Genomic DNA, 18,107 nt, shown 5'->3' on the forward strand with positions numbered 1-18,107 from the left:
GTTAAAGTTGTATAAAGTAGCAGCAGGAGCCTATCTATATGCATTATCTGGGTAATAGTCATGTCAAAAAGCATGATGGGTAAAAAAATGAATTCTCTTGTTTTTAGACAAAAGCTTCTGTGTCTATAGAAAAATGTTACAAAAGCCTCTCCTAAAAGTTAATAATCATCTTATGTTTTTCTGTGTCTATATAAATGAATTATCTCTTTATTTTAATTTGAAAAATAAGCCTGTTTGGTACAAAGAGCCTGGTATTTAAAGTGGGAAAACTTCAGTTTGACTCCTGGTTTTACAAGCTTTGTCAAACTTAGGTTAGACTTTACCTCTCTGGTCATTAGGTTCTTTATTTGTAATAGAGAAGGGCTTCCCTACATTTTATATTATATTATATATTCAAAGGTCCTTTTTAGCTCTAAATTTTATGATGCAAATATTAATTACTCTAATAAAATTAATTAATTAGTTGATAACATTAATAAATGAATTATATAAAAATAAAATTAAAAAGTAGATCAATGAGGTTAGAATGTCTATAATTCTCCAACACAGAGCCAGACCTCTTAAACTTTAGAAACTGCATTTCTACTATACCTTAAGTTATGACAAAAGTATATGTTCAAATAGAAACCTGCACTAAACCCATTTTGTTACACTATAAAAACAGAGCCCTCTTCTGTTTTTGTCTCTGAAATCGAACAGAAATCTTCTCATGCTATGTAAAATTTGGCTAAATCAAACACCTTTTTTTGCAATTCTAGACATGGAATCATAGGAAAAAAAAGAAATATCTGACACACATATAACTTTAAAAAAATTCTTCATAGTTTCAAGAGCTGAAAGATTTGTAGGTAGGTAAAGGTAATCTAGTCAAAGGAAGAAAAAAGAGAGGAAAAAGTTTGAGCACTGCTGAATTAAATGAGGAGAAAAATAACCCCCCTAAAAGAATCACTCACTGCAGTAAGTTGTAAATGATGTATGAAATGACAAATCCCTGCCCAGTGCACAGGAAGAATATAAATACTGCTTGGTAATCACTGCATAGATACTGTATGGGCTGTAATTTTCAGCTTAGGTGCACCCAGAAAAATCTCACTGAATATAACAGGCTAAAGAAATCCAACAAAGAGCCCTAATTATTTTATTTTACCATCCCACCTTCATCTTGTAGTGATTCTATCTTGAAAAAAAAAACCCTCTTTATTCTCTCCTTTGCCCTGTGCCACAGACATTCATAAACAGTTAGAAGTTAATGTGTTAAATGGATTTCTGTATTTTTACTGTCTTACAAAACACACACATACAAATACCTGAAGGAATTTTGAATCACATTATATTTTCAAAATTCGTGCAGCTGAGGAATTCTACATTGTCACTAATATTAATAAGAAGACACATTTTAGAAGAATTCAAAATTATGCTAGTGCTAAGAACTCTGTTAATTTGTTTCTCAGGAAGTTGAATAATAATACTAACAGGATATATTTATAAAGTTCTTTATTGTAAAGGGCTTTCTATAAATGATCTTTTATGGGTTTGATGGTCATCTCTATCCAAAGGATGCCCTAATCAATATATCCAGCCTTAGTCTGTCTTCTGACCTCCACTGTCACGTTGCAATCTCCCATTTACAAATGGATATCCCATAGGCATCTCAATTTGTTATAACTTCTTATCTTTTCCAGGGAATCAGAGAATCCTCCCAACTTCCCCATTTCTGTTGATGACACCAAATTCTTTCTGGACAACCTTAGCTATCTTCAACTTTTTATTTTCCTTTATCCTCTGTATTCAAACAGTTGCCACATCTGGTCAATGCTACCTCCATTATTTTCTCTCATATACCTCATTTATTACAATAACAAGAAAGAAATAGCATATAGATTGGGAACTAGAATGAATTATAGAGGACTTTGAGGCTGAATTCCCATGCTTCTTTCAAAGCTTATCTCCAGTACTTCCTACTTTAAGAAGCCTATTCTATTGTTTCCATCCTCACCAACCAAAGCTCACAAGAATTTATTTTCTATCTATTCTACATTTTACTTTTACTTTTTTGTCCTCATTATTTACTATTCCCTGTGTACTCCTTTCAATAAAACATAAGCTTCTTAAGGTCAAGGATTGTTCCATTTTGCTCTTTTTTTCTTCATTTTGCCCAGTATCTAGCACAGATCAGTAAAATAAAAAATAATTGAAATAAACAATGAAATAAATAACAAATATTTAATACATGCTTGATACTCTAATTTCATTTTATCCTTACAATAACACTTTCAGTCTGATATTATCATTCCCATGTTACCAATGAGATCAATAAGATAGACAAAATCTAAGTAATTTGCACATGATCATACACCTAGTTAGTTGCTGGGACAAAATTATCAAGAACGCCAGTGGAACTCTGTTTTGATGCCATCTTCTCATCGCACAGAGGTATCATGGACATCAATCCACAAGGGCTCAGTCCCCAGAAGTGATTCACAAAAATGAGTTCTTGTTATAATATAACCCTCCAGGAAAGGCAGCATAAAACCCAGAATTCCTTGTCACTGTATTAGGCTAACTCCACACTTAAAGGTAAATTGCTGTAAATTCTCTTTTTCATAAGAGAATTGCTACCAATTCTCTTTCTCTCCACCATGGAGAGATTTTCCAATCAGTTCTCCTTTCTGAGATTTTTAAATTTTATTCTTCAGGGAGAACAGAAGCAAATATTTTGCTAGTTGCAGTCAGTTTTTTTAATCTCTGTATAAGTTTCTGCTAGAAAATAATGCTCCACTTTGCATAGCTTCTCCAACATTTAATGTGAATATTTATCAATGAAGTGCAGGGCAAAGAGAACTAGCTCTGGGATCAGATCTCCATTTCTTAGACTCTCCCTCCAGCTACTTATCAGCTCTATAACCTTGAACAAATCACTTTAATATCCTTGTGAGGATGGGTTTATTTGACTGTTTCTCCTTGCTGACGATTCTTGGACTTATTCTTCAGGAAGACCTGAAACAGACATCCTGAGTTTCAATAGTTTTACATGTCCATCTCTAAGCTCTGCAGGCAATTGCAGTAGAAATTCTTGCCTTTCAATATTATTTTCCAAATGTCATATTTATATTAATGAAGTATAACAGAAAGTATAGGTGTGAGGGGCACCAGCTTTATTTCTTAAAACTATGTAACCTTGGGGAAGTCATATTCCCTGACTGAACCTCAGTTATCTCATATGGAAAATGTGATGGTTGGATTTGGAGATATCTAAGGAGCCTTCTAGTTCTAAATCTATGATCCTCTGATCTTACCCCTATCTGGTAGCAACACAATCTTACCTACTTTGTTAGAGATAAAAAACAGAAGCAGACAGCAGTTAGAAGACATGCCCTAAGCCACTACTAGAGCAAAGATCAAAAGTAAAGCATTCTTATTTCTCTGTTTCAAGTGTGAAGACATTGCTATTTTCCATATAGAGTTGCTCATACTTAGTCAATTTGGATAATCACCATAGGAAAGGAATAAATGTAATAAAAAAATTCCAGTGTGAATTCACTAATGTCACCAAAGCCAAGACCAAAGGAAAGAAATGACAGCAATGATAAGAAAAGAGAAAATAAATCTAACTCTCTTAACAGGTTTCCTTTGCTATGTGGGGAAAAATACTCTCCGCTATCTGAATCAGGTATAAGACTAGTCCCTTCTCATCTTTCAGTAAAGCTTTAAAGATTATTTTTCAAATGAGCATATTTAACATTTCCCATTGCTATGATTGGCAATTCATACAGAAAGAAAGCTCAGTGGGGATTCAGTTACTCTATCCCCTCCATTCCGCCGCTCCCCCCAAATTTCCCCAACCATGCTATATTCTAGCTACAATTTGAATCTTACTTTTTCTGAAAGCAACTTTAAAGACTTCTTCAGGCTGTCTGGAGAATGCTGCCTGGCAGAATTAAGTAGCTGATCCGCGTGGGTTGATATAAGAGGCTGGAGTTGATCGATGTTGCTGAGAACTTCTTTTGCTTTTGCTGTGTTTTCAGGTGAATAGTAAATAAATTGGTATCCAGTACTGAAACAATAAGTAAAAAGATGGAGTTACACAAGAGTACCTGATCTTTGCTGCCCCAATACCAGATGGCACAGTCCTGGAAGACTATGTTATCATTCTTAATCAACCAAAGTCAGGGAGATGCGCTAATATTTTAGAAGGACCCTGATTAAAAGGCAGATTTTTGATAGATAAAAACAAAACAGAACAAAATCTTAGTTCAAATTTTGGACAAGTTTTTTTTTTCCCTTCATGGCTAAGTACTTTAAGCAGGAATATGCAATACTCTGGAAAACTTTTCTATATCAGTTTCCTCATCTGTAAAATGAGCTATGGAAGGAAACAGCATTTGCAGTTACTGGCATATGCTAGTATCTTTGCCAAGAAAACCCCAAATGGGATCATGAAGAGTCAAACATGATTGAAATAACTGAACAAGAATAGTAAGTTACAATAGACCTATCCAAACACTAGGTACTGGTGGGATCAGACCAGGCTTCCTAAAGAATTCCTATAGAATGTGGCATATGAGTTGAGCCTTGAAGGAATAGAGAGATTCTGTGGGGTTGAGGTTGGGAAGGAAAGCAATTTTCAAGCACAGGTGGGAGCTGAGGAAAACAGAGATGGGAGACAGAATATATATATATATCTCAAATCTTCTAACTGTGGGCATTCGACAGATTTTTTGTCCTGATCCATTTTTTCTTTTCCCTTTCTACAATGTATTTGATGATTCCATCAGTTTTTATGGATTCATTTATCATCTCTATGCAAATTGCTGATAGATCTATTTTTCTAACCCCAGTTTCTTTCCTTTCCTCTAGTCTCACATAGCTAACTACGTCTCAGACACATCAAATCAGATACCTCGTAGACAACTTAAATTCAACATGGCCAAAAACTGAAATTATCTTTTCCTCAAACATTCTCATCTTCTTAACTTTTGAAATTACTATCATGAGTGCAATCATCCTCCCAGTCACCTAAACTCAAAACCTAGGTGTCATTCTTGAGCCTTCTTTCTCATGTTCCCCATATCGAATTAGTTGCCAAGACAATGCCATATTATTTGATATTCATAATTTTCTAAGAAGATATTCTTCTCTTCTAACACAGTCACAAATCTGATATAGTCCCACATCACTGGATTATTGTAATAGCCTTCTAGCTAGACTCCTTGACTCAAGATCCCCCTTACTTCAGTTCATCCTTCATTTAGCTGTCAAACTGATTTTCCTAAATCATAAATTTGACCTTAGGAACTACAACATCTCCTCCCCACTCCAGAAGCACCTGTTTGACATGCAATGAAGTTTATAACCTGACTTCTTCCTCCCTGATCAGTCTTATTGCACATTACTTACTCTCTTCTTCATACTTTGAAGTTCCAGTAACATTTTCTTCCTTGCTACTTCTTGAACACTACATTTGATCTTTTGACCTTGGATATTTGTGCTGGCTGTTCCCCAAGACTGGAACTTCTTTCTTATTCTTCCTTACTTCACTGACTTCCTTCATTTCTCAGCTAAAGTCTTTTGCAAGAAGCCTCTCCATCATCCTTAATTTTAGCTCTTTCTCTGTGAGATTATCTCCAATTTATCCTGTTTGTACATAGTTCTTTGTTATTTGAACTCATATTTACTTTTGAGTTACTAGAGATGTATGACTGTTTTATTGGTATTATTTTTATGCTTTTATATACCCAACTAGGCATAGTACCTGGCACATAGGAGGAGCTTAATGAATGTTTATTGACTTCACTTGAAAAAGTACCTATATAGCACTTCCCCTTGTCTTTTTTTCCCTTTCTCTACAAATTTTGAGTCATACTTCTTTTATCTTACCTTCATTATTTTATTCAGTATCTCTCCTACCCATTCATCTTTATTGGAATCCAGTTTAAAATGCATATATGTGTGTATATGTGTATGATATATATAGAGAGAGATATACACACATGCATATAAGCATATATGTGAATGTACATATAGATAGATGCACACTCACTTTCACTAATCACACAAATTAGAGGAAGTAATATGTAAACTTATTAGAGATAGGAAGAGAGGAGGAGAAGAAAATGAAAACAGCTTTAAAGTAATCATTGGTTTTTCCTAGAATCCATATTACTTTCATTTGTTCATCTTTGACAAGTTTCTTCTTTTTGCACTGAAGTTCTACTGAAAAGCTCAATTGTCTCCATGTTTAGAATCCATTTCCTCCTTACCTCTAACTTTTAGTAACTTTACCATTCTTCAGCCAAGATGCTCCCAGAATTCCTTTCTTCATTTACTTCCTTCTCAGTATTTAATTTCTTTCTTTTGAAATTACTTTATACAAATTTTATGTTTACCTCTCTGAATAGCCTGTTTTTCTTCCCCTATAGAATGCAAGGTCCTCAAGGGCAGAATATGCTACTATTTTTGTTGAACTGCTCTGAACTTTGTTGTTTGATTTTGTAAATAGTTCTCTAATACTTTAGAGGATGAGAAAGACTTGGAAAAAGAGATTTTCCCATAGTGAATTGCTGATCTCTTGTTCTCACTAAATTTGGATTTAAAATCTTAGTCATCAAAGATTTTTTTTTCCCAACTAACCCATCTTGTGACTTTTCCAGGATGTATAAGATAAAGGATAAAGCAGACAAACATGCTAGTCCAAGGCTGATAGCTGGGGCAGAGAGAACAAAATGTCTACCATAGAGAGCCAGATTGGAGAAGGGGAGACTGTGAATGCTCTATAATTCTATCTTGTTTGCCTTTTCCCTATCCTATTACTGGAACTGACATGTCCTCCCACAGTAATCTCTTCAAAAGGAAGAATGCTCAAGGCTATAACCGTCTCCCACATTCTTTCGGTGTCCTCTTTATCAGCAGACCTGCTATTTTCTAACTCTAAAGACATCATCTATGACTTCTGCCACCTGCTTCCTCCTGCTTCCATTTTGAATTCACTCCTTAGTCATTAAATCTGCCCCCTTGACCATTCCTGCCTCTACTATTTCCTTCAGTTGGTCCTATTTTTTTTTAATCTTGGTTTCTACTGGTGGGTTCCCTTTTAAAACTCCCCTTCTGCTTTTGAAATTTCCCTTTTGCTATATTTTTTACTACATATTTCTTACCATTGCTTTCTCTTTCCAAAAATCCTGGTCCTTTCACATGGTGCTGAACTAATCAGGACTGAAGATGATAGATATAAGTTATCTAATCCCAGTGCTTCTGTTGTCTCTCTTTAAATCCAATTTTCTGTTTTCTTTTGTGTTCAGAATCTTTGGTTCTGACTCTTTTCATTAGTCCTGGTTTTATTTTTCATCCCACTAGATCCTTTCTATGTTTCTTTCCTCCTTCTTATACTCTCCAATTACTACAACAGGACAGAGGCATAATTCAGACTCATGATACTGTGTGAGGCTTCTTTAGAGTAGAGTTAATGCATCAGAACTAGATGCCTGTGCTTCATTCATCCTTTTAATGATGAACATTTTACCTAGTGAGACTTCAAGATTCATCTTCACAATAAAAGACTATGTTGGTATACAGAACAAAAATAAGGTAATATGAAGAAAAAATACTGCCACCTACAAAATAATTTTGAGTATGCATAAATATTCAGAAACCTGTTTAATGCCTTCTCATTTAAATACGTGGTATATTTCTTGTAGTTATAGATCCCTAAATGGAAGTTATGGACATAATTAAATTATCAAGATAAAAGAATATAGCTAAATTGAACTTTAATTAGATGTGAAACTTTAAAGTGAGTTCAAATGGTAAATCTGTAATATTTCAAAGTCCCACCCAACATCTGAACATCATTTCAAATTCTCTAATCCTTCAAATTAAAAGTCAGCATGGACAACTGAGTCCGAGAACGTCAGAGATAGAGGAAAGATCCCTGGTATCTGCAAAAGTACCCTCCTGATATTTATTTAGCTTTTACTTAAAGAGCTCAAAGGAAAAGACCTCTCTTTCTCCAGCTCATTCTACTTTTCAGAAGCTCTGATTATGAAGAAGTTCATTCTAACAACAAAGTTAAATCTTTCTTTTTGAAATTTCTACTCCTTGGTCCTCATGCTGCCCATTGGGACAGAAAAAAATGAACTCTAATTCCTTTGGGACAACAGCCTTTCAACTGCTTAATGATAACTATCTTGCTATTTTGCTGACTATAAGCCTTCTCCACTCTAGGCTAAAGATTCTCTATGCTTTTTTTTTAATCCATCATTAAATGACATGAAACCCTTCATCAGCCTTGATGTCTTCCTCTACCCAATCTCCAGCCTACCAATCACAACCCTAAAATGCATAACCCCATATTCTGGATGCGCTAGAGTCTAGGGCTCCTCTGTAAAGTCAGGATAATAATAGCACCGATCTCACGTAGTGGTTGTGAGGATCAAATGAGATGACATATGTAAAATGCTTTACAAACCTTGAAGCACTACACAAATACGAGATATATTATCATTATTTAATTAATAGCTTTCCTTGTCATGTCATATCCTAACTTGCATCATATGCATGCAATTTTATCTTCCCCACTAGACCATAAGTTTTCTGAGGACAGAGAACCATATCTTACTTGCATTCTCCCATTCCTCTCTGCCTGGCATAGTCCTCTGTGCATATTTAAGTGCTAGATCAGTTTTTTCTCATACAACTTATTTATTAAATATTAGATAAAACAAAACTTAATCATGCAAATCCTACCTGCTGACCTAAGTGCTAGCTTCCTAAACAGGAAAAGGTATTGTATTAATAGAACATTTATAAATTGTAAATTTATAAATTTTGAGTGGAAGTATCATGGCACAGTAGATAGTGTGCTTGACTTGATGTCAGAAAACTATGGGACTAATTTCTTCCATGGGCAAGTCTCTGAGTTTCATTTTTTCTCATTTATAAAATTATTTTAATAACACCTATATGATTTTGCAGGTTTATTGTAATCATCAAATGAATAAAAGAAATAAATTTAAAATATACATTTTAGTTATTAAGACATCCTATCAAATAAAAAGAGAAATAAAGAGTTTCTCTTTTCAAAGCTAGAACACTCTGGTAATTTTTTAAAAGCTGATTATAGCCAACGAAATAGCATTCCTAGGAATGAAGCTTAATGACAGATATATTTATGAATATTATAGGCAGTTTCAGATGTTCTTTGGTCAGCTAAAGTAACACTGTGGATAGACTACCAAGGCTGAAGTCAAGGAGTTTACCTTTTTGAGTTCAAATCTTTCCTCAGACATTAATTAGCTGGGTTGGGAAAATCATATAATCCTATTTTCTGCAGTTTCCTCATCTGAAAAATTAACTGGAAAAGAAAATGGCAAACTATTCCAGTATCTTTGCAAATAAAACCTAAGCTGGGGTCCTGAAGAGTCAAGACATGACTAAAATATGACTAAAGAACAAAAAAAGGATGCTTTTAATAGGAGATATCAGTGGATGATTGTGATTTGTTCTTTATAAGAAGGGGGAAAAATCAGATCAGGTCCAAAATTTAATTATTTCAAAATTCTAGGTCTTTTATTACGGCCCAATTAATGTCAATACTGAAGAGTGAAAGTGGGTAGAGTTTTGGCTTAAAGAAGTGGTCAATGAATATCAAGAAAACTGATTTATGCAGCTATATAGCTCACATTTGGTTTAAAAGTTTAACCATAAAAAAGTGCTAGTTAACATAAATTATGTAAAGGAGCCTGGACTTAATGATCAATGGCTGCTTTATAAGAGATTGTAAAACACATGGCTTTTTACCCTCGTTGCAAAAATTTAGTATGCATCAAATGTTTAGGAAGACACAAATATCCAGAATTATAAACACCAGAGACTCACTTTTTTTCATAAATGGGGATGAAAAATCCCAATATAAAAATAAAACCTTAAAGCATACTGGAAAATTCTTCAACAAACTGGAACCAGGCCACCATTTTTGATGAAAAATAGTTATGAACAACTACCCAGAGAAGAAACTGATCCATAAAAAGATAAGAATATTTTACTATAATGAAAACTCATAATCTTCAAAGTATATGAAATGAAAAAAATTTGAAAATATAGGGACCAAGCAAGGAAATCTAAACCATGTAGAAACAGAATTAAGTACACATAATTCCTTGAATCTGCTTTCAGGGGTCCCACAGAAGACTATATTATATCTTAATGCTTTAATTTAGTCATAAATAGCAGTTAAAATGCCTACAGATGGCTTCCAGAATATTCATCATAAGAGACTAGTAGCAAGATAGTGACTTGTCTCAGAATCATTTATATTTGAGATCCATTGAAGGAAATAAGGACATGGTAACCGTCATAATGATAACAACAATAGCCATAAAATAAATGGCCTGGTTCAACAGGCAGATGATTAGACTTAAAATGAGGAAGGTCTAAGTTCAAATTTTATCTCTGATCAGTATACAACTATGGACAAATCATTTACCTACGACTCTTAGCTTCTTCATCTACAAAACAGGGTTGATAATTCTTGAAGTACTAAGATAAAAATGCTGTTTTATAGTTTAAATAATGATTGAATTGGGGAGGTGGAGTCAAGATGCCAGCTTAGAAGCAGCAAAAGTCGAGTCCTCTGTGAAAACCCTTTCATACCAGTCAAAAACAAAGTGCTTCAAGGAGGACACAAAACCAAATACAATAACAGGACAGAGCTAGGGACCCTCCTGCTCAATTCGATATAAAAGATTCCCAAAGAAGGTTGAGTTCTCGGGTTTAAGGAAAAGAAAAAAGGAAGGTCCCCAAATCCTTCCCCCACTTACTGTGCTGAGACTCCAGTGGTTGCTGGCATTTCAGGGCAAGGGCTCCAGCCTAGAGGGAGTGCCTTGCTACCACAGCTACTTGAGGCTCAGGGCTCTGACCACAGGTGGCAGGGAGGCATACTATCTATTGCACTGAGACTGGAGGTAAGAATTCAGCTGACTGGGATCCCATGGAGTAGGCTGCAGCTGTGACAGAGTACCTTGGCACCACCACAGGAAGCTCAGGGCTCTGACCAGGCAGCTGGCAGGGAAGTGGTTGGCAGAAAGGAGTAGAGAGGAGGAAGACAGTAACTACCTCTAGCCTACACACCTTCACCTACACATTCAGCTTATGCTGTTAACTGGGGAAGATTTGGTCTCAGGGCTCATTAATTCAACCAGTCAATTCCATCAGCCTAATCTAGTTAATCAGCAGAACAGAGAAGAAGCCTCTGCAGGACAGAATAGCACAAACCCACAGATCCAGCAGAAAAACAGAGGAGAAAGAATATAGCCAATGGTGGAGGAGGGGGGAAGGAAAAAATATGAGCAAACAAAAGAAAATGAAAAAAGAAATTACAATCAACAGCTCTTATAAAGCTAATGAAAAAAAAAAGAACAAATGGAACAGAGGAGGACCAAGGAACACCAAGCAAAAACTCAGGAATTGGACACAGGCTTTGGAAGAACTCAAAACCCAATTCAAGAAACAATTAAGAGAGGCTGAAGAAAATTGGTAAAGAACTTAAAAAGCAAAATAGGTCATCAGGAAACAGAAGCACATGAACTAAAACAAGAAAATGGTGTCTTGAAAGCCAGAATTGACCAGCTTGAAAATGAGGCAAAGAAAGTGAAAGATGACCTACAAAGAAAAACAGACCAAAAGGAAAAGGATGATTGAATAAAATAATGAATATAAAGACGTTTTAACCTTTAAAGCATTACATAAATACCAGTGATTTTTGTTGAATTAAAATACAAATCTCTTACACTCTCAGAAGTCAAAAAATCCATTGCAATAACTTTAAATCCTAGTCCAGACTTAATTTCTTTCATTGTGCCCACTTTTCAATACTTTTTGTTTGTTTCCTCAGTTGTCCTACAAATATGTGTTCTCAAGGTTGTATAAATATTGCTCTTTCAGAGTTAGACTTCAAAATGACAGTGACAAATGGGCAATTACAAAATGTTTTAGGAGAAGTCCCAATAAGTTAACTTAGATTCTTTTCCTAAGCTCACAAAAGAAAGGGATGTTGAGGCAAAATTTAAAAAAAAATGACAGTATGTCTAAAGGTATAACTGACTTACCCTTATCATCAAACTCAAATACATAAACATTTTAAGGCCTTATTGGCTTAAGATCACTAAAAGTTTCCTATATAAGTGTGTAATATAAAATACCATATTCCTCTACTAGTAATATGGCTTCAAAAGCATTTACAACAAGGTCCTCAATTAATGCACATAACGAGTTCCCTGAAGAGGCTACATTACTCAAATTCACATTATGTATATTGCATCAGACTGGATCTCATCACCATATTATGCATAATTATAACTTCAAATAGTGTAAATTCCACCATGTGATGACATTATTCATTATTTACACTCGTTGAGACCAAGCTAAAATAATTAGTGCCTCTGTAGAGATATTTTAATGAAATGGAAAGAGCAATTAATCTGGAGTCCAAGGGTCTGAACAACGTTGGCTAAGTCACTTAACTCCCTGGAACTCAGTTTCTTTGTAAGATTCCATAAGATAGGTGTCTCAATAGATAGGGAGTGAGGCTTAGAGACAGGAGGTTGTGAGTTCAAATTTGACCTCATGCATTTTCTAACTATGTGAACTTGAATTATTCACAACCCCCATTACCTAGCCCTTACTGCTCTTCTGCCTTGAGACCAATACATTGATTCTAAGATGAAAGGTAAGCGGATCAAAAAAGATTCTATAAGATGAGGAAAAACTCAGCAAGATGACCAAAATCAAAATCTACAGTCCTGTTTTTGAGAAGGATGCATGATGGGTTGGGGAATGGATTTGGTACAGAAACTATAGAATGACAACAACCAAAAAAAAAATTGCCTCAGCCAAACTGGACTATTAGCCATGCTTGCATTCATATCAACTGCTCACTTGCCTCCATGTCTTTGCTAATGAAGTTTTTTTTTTTTTCTGCTTGGAATGGTTTAGACCTATTTCAACTTTCTCATTCCCTCACACCCAGTTCAAAAATTGTTTTCCTCCAGGAAATCTTCCCTTGTTTATGCATGTGAATTATCTATCATTACTAGACTATAAGCAGCAGATGACTCAATTTCTGAAATATTGTATCTTTCCCATCACCCTACTCAATAGATTTTATTAGTAGACATGGACCCTTTTGTTAGACAAGTGAATCAGTAAATCTCTTAGCTTTTAAAATTCTAAAGAAAGGGCTAGGATCTATAAATGTGTACCCTCCACTATGTTGGCTGCACAGACTTTTCATCACATAAATTCTGCTAGTGCTATGACTGTTTGTTCCATTTGGGGCAGCCATCTCTATTTTTTAAATATACCATTTTCATTTTAACTTTTCCAAGGATGAGATCCTGTCCAGTGTAGCTTTAAAAAAAATCTCTCCCCAGAAAAGTTTTATTGGCAATAGATGTGCTAAATGGCTTTCATTTCAGCTGCTTTCTATCCTTGGTATGACAGATATTGAACACACAGTTAGGCTAATAGAAAGCTGTTTTCATTTTTTATTATATTTATTAGAGAAAGCTTCCTCTTTAACTAGAGTGCATGACTTTGTTCTTGGATAAAATGCAACCTAATTGAATTGACTTAACTATGGCAGCTTAAAGAAAATGTAGTTTACAGCTGAGGCAAAACACTTTCTATTACTTTTTGGAAAGAGAGATTTAAACACTAAACTCTTTGCAGATGTCTTATTTTAAAGTATAGAGAAAAACTCCCTTCTTTGTTGTACTTGCATTTATAAATTATCCTCCTCTCTTCTAACTTCCAATATGCCTCCTCTTAATAATCTGCCTATTTTTTCTGCTTACCTATTTAAACTACCACTGCTGCTGCTACTGGGGTTGCTGCTACACTACCACCTCTACCATCCCTATTGCTATTACTTCTACCAATATCAGTACCCCTACTACTATTATGATGACAATCACTACTACAATGATGCTACCATTACTATAAATACTAGTGCCACTACTATTGCAACTATTGATACTTTCACTACACTATTTTTTTCACATCTACTACTTCTATTATTATTGTTGAAGCAATCACAATAACTACCTCATACTTATAAAAGGTTTTAGAGTTTATAAAACACTTTACTCACCCCAACACAGGTAATGTATGAGAGATTTCCTGTTAAAAGGAAAGTCTTAAGGCTCAGTTTTGCTCTATAGCCAACTGATCAATTAAACATAAAACATATATGAGGTGTCCACAGAAGAGATTCAAAGTCACCTTTGCCCTGTTATTATGGTGTTTATAAAGAGGTACAACATAGTGAAAGTATGGAAACTACCCAATGGGAGATCCTTGAACTTTCTTTTCTTCATTCTTCAAAAACCTACCACTTCATCATCCACACTTTCCTCTTTTCCTCTAGTCACAAAAAAAGAAAAAGCCAAAATCCTCACTAAGGCCTCTTGAAATCAACAATGCTAAATTTTTAAACTCTGTTTAGTATCCATCTTCATTATTGCAAATAGGAAATAATATCAGTCTTCTAAGAATCTACCTATATTTTCATGGGCAGATAATTATGTGAAAGAGAAGTGAACAAGAATTATTTGCAGAGTGAACAATTAGAAAATAAACAAGATTTTTAAATTACAAAAGACTAACCTTAATTTACAATCTTTATTGATATCTAGATCACTAGTTAGAACTAATATCTTATCACACACATATGTAATCACACTTTTATATATGTGTATATATATATATATGGTGATTTTTGTTCATTTAAATGAAGTCATTGAGATGAGTTGTTATATTTGAGATTTAATTTAAATATCTTAATTTTATATCAGTATTTACCCAGAAAGCATATATAGCCCTCCTTTGATAGCCATACCCAGAAAATAGCCCATTCACTCCTATAAAGCCATAGCCTTCTGGGTAACAGTTAAAATTTATATTCTGTTCCTCAAATTATTTGTCTTGATTTTAGCACTTCCCACAGAATAGAAGAATACCTATGTGAAGGCCATCATAATCATGTAGAAGAAGACTGTTAAAATCACATGAAGATTTCTTCAAAAATATCTCTAAAGATTTTGGTCATGGGAAAGAAATATGTTGATGTTTCTAAGATCTGATAGTCTATTCATGCAAACTGCAATTCCTCTATGAACATTTATTTATACACAGTTTCATGAGTAGTTGTTTCAAAAGAAAATAGGCATTACTATTTATCTACCATTTAGTCATTCACTTATGACCTTTGCATGATTCTCTAAAATGAAAAAGACCCAATCTGGCTCTAAATCTATGATCTTAGAAGCAGATTACACTGTGATATAGAGAACACTGAGTAGGGCACAATAGGAAAGATGCAAGGTTTAAGAAACAAAATGTGTAGTCTTCACTAAATTAATGGCAGATGATGTAATGACTTAGTTAAACAACAGGGCTATAATAACACTTATTTAGATGTGGCATGGTATAATTGATGTCTTCTGGTTTAGTTGCATAAGACTAATTTTGCTAAGGCAATTAACTGATGATCTGAACCTAAACCACAGAACTGTAGTAAACAGTCAGGTTTTTCAATGAATAGTCCTTATGCTACTATGAAACTTAACAAGAATTATCTGGAAGGTCTTAAGAAATGACTTCCTAATTTCTAGTAGTATCAGAATCTGTGGCCAAATACTTTTTCTGACATTAATGTTGGTAGGAGTAGATACTGTGATATCGTTTAAGTGGATCAATGGGATCAATGATCTTGAAGTCATTGCAATTGAAGCCTAACTTCTCTCCAGCATTCTTCTTGATTATTTCCTCTAAAGTAATTGACAAGGAAGTACATACAATATCCTTAACACCTTCTTCTTGAACACCTCACTTTATATAGTTTTCAATACATCACTCAAGTTCTCCATCCCTTGTTCTCACTACATGATTGACCTAGCTTCTTTTCTGGATGTACATCTTTTTGTTGTTCTCCTTTCTAGGTGGATAATTTATTATCCATCGTATCTTGACACCTGTTTATATTCCTATACTCTTGATTACTTGGAAATTGTGGTATTGTATGACTTACCATCATATAGAACTCCTACAATAATGTCAATGTTAAGAATATATATTTTTTTTCTCAGGGAGAAGCTTGGGTTCAATGAAAGCTCTAAGCAATTTCTCAAATGTAGCCCAGTTTACTATATTTTCACTTACTGTAACAGCTGTCCAACGTGCATAATGATGGACCATCTTCTTGGGTTGTCCATCAAAATGCATATGATTTTTTAGAAAATAACATTGCTTAGAACCTTGGTTTTAACTGTATGTATAGTGAGGTCAGAGATCTTTGTAATGATTTTGCATCTAATTTATTAGTCTGAATGCTGTTTAAGGTTTGCTGCCATCAAACAATATCACATAGAACAATATGGGTATATGCAAGCATCTCCTATAGCGAGTTCCTCTTCCTTTTTGACTCCCTGTCAGACACTGACATACATGTATCCCTGCTTTAGATTGTATTTTATAATTTAAAAAAAGAATAAGGTTATTTATGTTGTCTATCAAAGGAAGTTGTAAGATCAAAATGTATGGATAAGGAACACTTTATATTAGAAAAGCTTTCAGAGTGTATTTTTGTCTATGGAATAAAATGCTTTTATTTAGCCAATAATGAAAAAAACATACTGGCTTCATATATATGATACCTTTCAGTCAAATGTTTGATTATAGAGATTTCATCTGCTGTAGTATACAATTTGGTATATTCTGCCTATATTCCTTCTTTACTTCATCCTTTCCTTCCTTCATCCTTTAAGGATGCCCACTCTATAATTTTATATATGTACATATATAAAACATATATACATAATTATGTATAATATATAAATATTTTAAACATAATATATAAACAATTTTCAAAAGATTTTGTGTGAGTGAAAAAATAGGCTTAGATCAGTATTTATTGATGTCCACTTTATTATTTTCTCTAGTAACAACATCTGTAATTTTTCTCTTAATCGTTCAGTTCTTTTAGATTGGGTCCTATATATCTTCAGAATTTTAGTGATGGAGACTTCCTTAGCACTCTCCTAGCTCTACTCTTTTTCCTTTAATGCCAATTCTATTTCATGCTGCAAATTAAGGATTGTGATTTAGAGTCTAAATGATAGCTACTGTCAAAAGGTCATAAATATAGAACATAAAGGGGTCTTAGAGCTCATTGATCATTTAATCCAACCCACTTATTTTGAAGATGAGAAAAATGAAGAAAAAAGAAATTAGGTGATTTGTCCAGGATCATACAAGTAGTGCTGAAGGTGGGGGTGAAGATTCAAATCAGGGCCTCTGTGCTCAATGCTCTATCCATTACACCTAAATTCTATGGACCAAAAAACAATTTGAATAATTCATGTCCGTTTTTCATCTTTTCTACCTTCTGGTTACAACTTCAATTATTATCATTGTAATATGGTAATATTTATCTTTATCTTTCTCTACACCAAACCATCTAACTTCCCTTCTATTGTCAAGGACATTATTATCCATCTCTCAGGTATCCAGGTCCCAATCCTAGCTATTACCCTCGACCTTTCAACCTCATATCTAATCTGTTGCCAAGTTCAGTCACTTTTAACTTTCTAATATCTCTTGTATGTTATCTCCTCCTCATGCTACAACACTAGAAGAGACCCTCCTTACCTCACACCAGGAACATTCCAGTAACTTTCTATGTGGTCTCTCTGGCTCTAGTGCATTCTTCACTCAGCTATCAGTGATTTTTTCCTTAAGTGCCAGTCAAATTATGTCACTCTTCTATTCAATAAACTCCAGTGACTTCCCATTGTTTCCACAATAAAAGAGAAAATGCTCTATTTGGCTTTAAAAGTCATTCATAACCTTGGTTCTTACCTTCCCATGCCACATTCTCTGAATCAATGACTGCTTTCTGTTACAGCCATATAACATTCCATCCCAATTCCATGTACATTCACTGGCTATCCCACATGCCTTAGAATTCTCTTCCTCGTTATCTCTACTTCCAGCCTACATGATCTTCTTTTGAGTTCCTTTTATTATTCCACCATTTGCAAGAAAGCTCTTTGTTT

General features: G+C 34.4%; 1 protein-coding gene and 1 long non-coding RNA gene across 14 annotated transcripts in view; one reads left to right on the forward strand and one right to left on the reverse strand.

The window, feature by feature from the left end:
* INPP4B (inositol polyphosphate-4-phosphatase type II B) overlaps positions 1–18,107 on the reverse strand; it is a 1,027,382-nt gene that overhangs the window by 182,156 nt on the left and 827,119 nt on the right. For all 13 annotated transcript variants that reach the window (XM_007496289.3, XM_007496287.3, XM_056802732.1 and 10 more), the window contains one exon: positions 3,877–4,054. In XM_007496289.3, the coding sequence (XP_007496351.2) occupies positions 3,877–4,054 (178 nt within the window). The remainder of the gene's footprint in view (positions 1–3,876; positions 4,055–18,107) is intronic.
* The window catches only part of LOC103105965 (uncharacterized), a 140,240-nt gene that overhangs the window by 105,078 nt on the left and 17,055 nt on the right, over positions 1–18,107 (forward strand). The gene's annotated exons all lie outside the window — the stretch shown is intronic.

Source organism: Monodelphis domestica, chromosome 6, assembly GCF_027887165.1.
Source record: "Monodelphis domestica isolate mMonDom1 chromosome 6, mMonDom1.pri, whole genome shotgun sequence".
Lineage (NCBI taxonomy): Eukaryota > Metazoa > Chordata > Mammalia > Didelphimorphia > Didelphidae > Monodelphis > Monodelphis domestica.